We start from the raw sequence: 6,408 nt of genomic DNA on the forward strand, positions 1-6,408 counted from the left end.
GAGAGTGAAGGAAAAGTCCCCAGGAGTCATGTGCAAATTGGACATAGAGAAAGCATATGATCATGTCAGTTGGAGCTTCCTACTTGAAACCATGCAAAGAATGGGCTTTGGATTGAAATGGATCAGATGGATAAAATTTTGTATAAGCACTGTTAAATTCTCAATACTGATAAATGGATCTCCTGAAGGCTTCTTTTCATCAGACAGAGGACTAAGACAAGGTGATCCTCTCTCACCTTTTCTATTCATTATAGTGATGGAAGGCCTAAACAACATGCTAAAGACTGCTCACACTAAAGGGTGGATAAGGGGCTTTAATGTAGCAAATGAGGGGAATCTAAGATTGGAAGTCACTCATCTCCAATATGCAGATGACACTCTCATCTTCTGTGATGCAGAAGAAAGCCAACTTAAGATCCTGCGAGTGATACTCATTCTTTTTGAAGCAACTTCAGGACTACATATCAACTGGAGGAAAAGTCTGATTTTTCCAATTAATGAGGTGAACAGAATGCAACATCTGACAGAGATCTTGGGAGGAGAAATAGGTAAACTACCAACAGTATATTTGGGGATGCCTTTGGGAGCCAAAAGCAAATCCAATGAAATCTGGAATGGGGTGCTGGAGAGATGTGAAAGAAGACTATCTAGATGGAAAGCACAGTATTTGTCTAGAGGTGGAAGATTGACCCTGATCAACTCAGTCTTAGATGCTTTGCCAACATATTTGATGTCAGTTTTTCCTCTCCCCCCTAAGGTGGAGGAAAGAATTGATGCATTAAGGAGGAATTTTTTGTGGAATGGAGAGAAAGAATACAAAGGATTTCATTTGGTCAAATGGAAGACTGTAATTCTTTCAAAGAAACAAGGTGGGTTAGGCATTAGAAACCTGAAGAAACAGAACAAAAGCCTTATGATGAAGTGGTTGTGGAGATTTCCTAAAGAGGAGCAGGCTCTTTGGGTTAGAGTGATTCAGGCCAAGTATGAGAAGATAGATCACTGGAAAACTAAGGAAGTGACTTCTGCCTATGGTATTAGCCTATGGAGATCAATCAAAAATTTGTGGCATTGTTTCTTTCAAAGAACTAGATTCAATATAAACAATGGAAGAAAGATTTTATTTTGGGACGATAATTGGTTAGGAAATGGCAGCCTCAAACAGCAGGCGCTTTCCAGACATCTACTTGTTGAATCAGCAACATGAGGCCACTGTGCAAGAAGTTTGGTCCATCCGTGGATGGAACTTAACATACAGAAGGATGATACAAGACTGGGAGGTGGATAGACTAGCTGAATTTTATGGCACCCTGGACCATTTTGGAGGATTGAAAGAGGGAGAAGACACTCTTACGTGGATTCATCACAGCAAAGGTATCTTCACAGTTAGCTCTGCCTACAAGAACCTGAATCAAATGGGGACTCAACTCAGATTTTTGCCTTGGAAGCTTATCTGGAAAGTCAAAATTCCATATAAGGTGGCAGTCTTTACTTGGTTGATAGTTAAAGAGGCGGTACTAACACAGGAGAATCTAATGAAGAGGGGAATACATATGTGTCCTAGATGTTTTTTTTGTGAGCTACAGGCAGAGACAATCAACCATCTGTTTCTTCATTGCAAGGTGGTCAGACAATTGTGGCACTTATTTACTAGCTTCAGGGGCACAAACTGGACCATGCCACAAAGGGCAAGTCAGGCTATAGAAAGCTGGAACACTGAAGGCAGTGGCAGTACAGACCAAAGCAGATGGAGAATTGTCCCAGCAGTGATTTGGTGGACCATATGGAAGGAAAGAAATATGAGATGCTTTGAGAGTATTAGTAGTCCCTTACACAGGATCAAAATGAATTGCATAATCACTTTTTGCTATTGGTGCAGTTTGGAGTATGTAGATGATCCTATAGTTGTTATAGATATCCTAGGTTCTTTGTAAGTTGAAGTAGGTTCTAGTTTTGTTTTGTTTTGAGTACTCGCAACTGTATGTAGCTCCATGATGTAAATTTGGGATCCCAGCCTTTAGTGTTGAAGATTAATACACAAAACTGTTACCTTTGTCAAAAAAAAAAAAAGGGTCTACCCCTCAACACTTCTCCACTTAAATACCAAGCTTTTTGTCTAAGACAGGGTTCAACCCGTGTGGTGAGCCAAACCGATGCATTAAGCATTGTGCTCTTGCCACTAGACCAAAGCCTCAGGGGAGATACCTTTAGTCTGAAGATACCTAATTCACTTAAACCTACTTTTTAAAGTTAAAGAAAAATAACAAACTACTTCTTTCCTTTTCTTTTCAGCTTTCGCACAAATGAAATAAACATGTGGAGACAAATCTTCCCCAATCTAACATTAAGGAGTATGTAATTTGAAGTATTGACTCAATAATGATAGTGCCAGATTTCTAATTTTAATTACCAATGCTACCTTACAAGTTAAAAGAAAAGGTATTGACCCAATAATCAGTCCCAAGTTTAAGATTAAAGAACACGGAGAGCAGATAATATTTATTGTAATGTTAAACCAAATCTTTTTCACAAATAATATTGTAATGGTTAACACAGATCTCTTTTATGATTCATTGTGTCTTGCATCTCTGGCTATAATTATTTTGCATGTCCAAGTTAAATCATCTCCCCACTATGCCATACAGTTCACAACATTAATACTTCAAATAAATAGCATGAAACTTGAGCAAAAAGTATAACCTACGTACACACAATGAGAAACACAAGAAGCCACTTCAATTGTTCATGATATTTTGATATCCAAGGCCATAAGAAGAAGAATGATAAAAACATATGAAACAATTTGGGCAAGCAAATATGATAAGGGAAAGTTGCCAAAAAAAAAAAAATCTCCCACTCCCTAGCATCCTTAGAAATAGAATAAAATTCCAGTACAATATTTTTAAACACCAAAAAAAAGGTCAAATGGAACAGTAGATGTTTCGACAATAGATCCAATTCCATACACAAGGTCAAATGGAATTGTATAGTATCTCTACTTTTTTGGTGTAAACAGTTGTGTATAGTAGATACAGACCAGATTGTAGATTTGATAGGAAGTTTGTAATTGACACTTTTTGGTGGTGGCCAGCATGCCCTTAATGCTGAAGAATACAACCTTACCAGTTTCAAAAAACAAAAAAAGAGCACTTTTAGCACTTCCTTTGTATAACCAAACAATCAGTGGTTAACATCTCAACATTTTTTCCTGTAGGTCAACATCTTAACCATTCTTTTGCATGGAAAATGTAACCTTGGTCAAAGAGGAGAAGCAACAACTTCTCAGAAAAATATCACTAGAAACGTGATCGTTGGTCTACATTCCTCGTGAATCTAGCTAGATGCCAATAAAAGATTATAGGTACTGATAAATTGCTGTTACTGTATGTCCCCATTATTGAAACACAGTGTCAAGCAATCAAGCATCTGAAATGTAGAGCAGAAAAGAAGCTAAAGTACATTCATACCTCTGGTTACCTTTTAATCCTAATTCCTTGAGCTTCTCCGAAAGTGGCATGACAGGTTCAGTAACAATATATATGGTAACCTTAGTAGTAGAACCATCAAAAGTTTCTGCTTCAGTGCTGTAAAGAAATGACAAAATATTTGGATGCCTAACCTGAAAAAAACAAACTGGCATTTAGAGGAACTCTGATGAAAAGGAGAAAAGAGTACTCCAAATACAAAACAATGCAAAGGGTAATTATACTCCCAATTTACAACCAATAATTAGCTTACAGTGCGAAGTCGCTTGACTCCATTTCTACCAGCAGCTAGATGTCCATCATTTGCATTACTCCCCGTAAGCACAAATATTGAGACAGGAGCACCATCATCCTGTAAGAGAGAAGATCAACTTCCCTATTGGCATGCAGGAAGGGATGACATTGCTTCTCTTCCATTTAGGGGATAAGGAAAAGATGAAAATATTGTGAAAATAGTACACACCTTTGCTAAGTAGCTGGGTAAACTAAGCATAAAAGTGCTCTATATGCCATTGGTTCGTTCAAATATTAAAGCTAACGGAATCTCACGAGTTACAATTCCATCAAATAAGGAATTGCTGTTACGATCAGTGTTGTCTAAGGCACGCTTAAAGTGCGCTTAACCCCTGAACCGAGGCTCAAAACGTGTTGAACGCTTTGCCTCGCTTAATGTGCGTTTCAGTATCGTCATCAGGTTCTAATTAATATTTTTTCTTGCTAAAAACAATTGATATTTCACTTTATCGTAAAAAAAAAAGTTCAGTTTCTTTGTTCATATTTGTCATTCGTGCTAAATACTATTAAGTCTCAAACTAAATCAATAAATTTGTAATTTTTTCTCTCTTTGTGCTTTTCTCCATTTAAGCCCATGCTTTACTTGCGCTTAAGCCCCTACAGACCTAAGAGCCTTTTTGTGCTTTTTGCTTTTAATAACATTGGTTACATTTCAATTTGTTTTAATAATGGGGACATATAGATTACATTTTAAATTGTTGTTGCTATATGTCCCATCATCAAGCTAAAGAAAAGTTACCTATGGATGGTTTCAGCCTTTCCGGAGAGATAGAGATAGACCAAAGAAGTATTCGGGAGAGATGATTAGACGGGATAGCATGCAACTCCAACTTATCGAGGACATGACCTTAGATAGGAGGCTATGGAGGATATAGATTAGGGTATAAGGCAAGTAGGTAGTTGAGTGATGTCTTGTTGTTCGTTCATATTAGTAATCGTAGTATTGCTCCTGTAATTTCTTATCCTTCAATTTATGTTACTATTTGTTGTGTCTTGTACCTCGATTATCATATTGTTTTCTTATAGTTTATGTTCTATTACTATTTGTTGTTTTGTTATTATTTGTGGTTTCTTGTACTTTTGTTACTTCTTTTTGGGACTACTTTTTTTTTTTTTGAAATGGTTCTTTTTGGGACTACTTTGGACTATTTTTCCTTGAGCTAAGGGTCTATCGGAAACAACTTCTGCACCTCTAAGGTAGGAGTAAGGTCTACGTAGACTTTACCTCTCCAGATTGTAGGACTGGTATGTTGTTGTTGTTGTATCAAGCTAGAGAAACATTTTTTATGGCTAAGCAACAAGCATCGATCTGCATACTAGGTAAAAGTAGAACACATAGGAAGTAACTTCAAGAAAAAATTCATATAGGTGATATCAACTAATTGAGATTAAGGCTTAATCATGTCAAGATACTTCCTTTCGGTCCAGTTTTTGCAAGGATTATTTTTAGACTGTTTAGAGAAAGTATGCCGGTAGAAAACCAAGGGAAACTCTACTTATAGAGAAACCTAAACTACTGCATATTGGAATGAAGCGGGTACAAATGGGAGCGGAATGGGTGGTGAGGATTTGTATATCCATCCCCAACATGTTGAGGTACAGTTGTTGTTGTTGTTGTTATATAGCAACAAGGTTTGTGTTGCATAAAATATCCCTACTTATGAAGCTCACTTATTGAGTTGTTATTATTTGGCTCTACTTGACTCTTTTTTTACCATTACTTCTAAATGGAACAGGAGAAGAGACTGATGTGTTTGTTCCAGAGAATTTCATAAGAATAATCAAAATAATATCATCCACAGATTTTGGTTAAGTTCTTTTTGTAAAAATGGAAGGACATAAACAAAATAAAAAAATTGAAAATTGTTGTAGTAATAAGTGATAGCCTGTAGCCGCTCAGCAACAGCATAGATTCTTTTTAAACATTATAGAGGAACCTCTATATTACTACCATCTTTGGAAAAGATTGGTTGCTACCATTATAAATATAGAGTAAAGTTTATGCCATGCTAGCAGAGAAAACAGTAGAAATTCTACAAATGAGTCAATCTCAGCTGTGTACCAATTAGAATGACAGTCATTCCATCAGTTGAGTTACATTGATGAATATGATTTCCAAAATGAACCAAGAACAGGAAACTATCCCCCAAAAACTGCCTACATGAAGAGAGTTTGGCATCTCATTGCATGAAACTAAAGGACCTGTGTTGAGATTAATGTCTTTTGTTGATTAACAAACCCGAAAGTATTCTGTGAAGAAAGATGCAAAAGAGACAGGTCCATACTGCATGAGTCTTACGTGTTTTGGAAACTGCATATATGGTAAAGATTTTGTGCTGACATATTTTTAGAGGATATATAGGAAATTATATTTATATTTTTCCTGTATTATTCATAAATATATGAGAGATATTGACAAGATCTTCAGGGTAATTGCATTGGGAAGGAGATATTTTTGGGAAGCCGTGTCTGAAGAATCCTTCTGGTTGTGCAATTTGATTTGATTTCAGTTTTCTTAACTGATAAGGATCTTCGGAATATATGGTTTCCTTGTTTATGTGCTTACTAACGAGAAAGAGTATACATTGTATACTTACTGCAGGAAATCATCATTTGTACACATTGAGTTTCC

The 6,408-nt window shown here is 36.5% G+C and overlaps 1 protein-coding gene across 1 annotated transcript in view; it reads right to left on the reverse strand.

The window, feature by feature from the left end:
* Positions 1 to 3,400: 3,400 nt before the first annotated feature.
* The window catches only part of LOC102602049 (probable inactive serine/threonine-protein kinase scy1), a 5,172-nt gene continuing 2,164 nt past the window's right edge, over positions 3,401 to 6,408 (reverse strand). The window contains exons 2-3 of the mRNA XM_006367484.2: positions 3,736 to 3,834; positions 3,401 to 3,616 (exon numbers count right to left, since the gene is read on the reverse strand). Of these exons, the coding sequence (XP_006367546.1) occupies positions 3,416 to 3,616; positions 3,736 to 3,834 (300 nt within the window). The 3' untranslated portion in view covers positions 3,401 to 3,415. The remainder of the gene's footprint in view (positions 3,617 to 3,735; positions 3,835 to 6,408) is intronic.

Source organism: Solanum tuberosum, unplaced genomic scaffold (genome assembly GCF_000226075.1).
Source record: "Solanum tuberosum cultivar DM 1-3 516 R44 unplaced genomic scaffold, SolTub_3.0 scf00807, whole genome shotgun sequence".
In the NCBI taxonomy this organism is placed as follows: domain Eukaryota; kingdom Viridiplantae; phylum Streptophyta; class Magnoliopsida; order Solanales; family Solanaceae; genus Solanum; species Solanum tuberosum.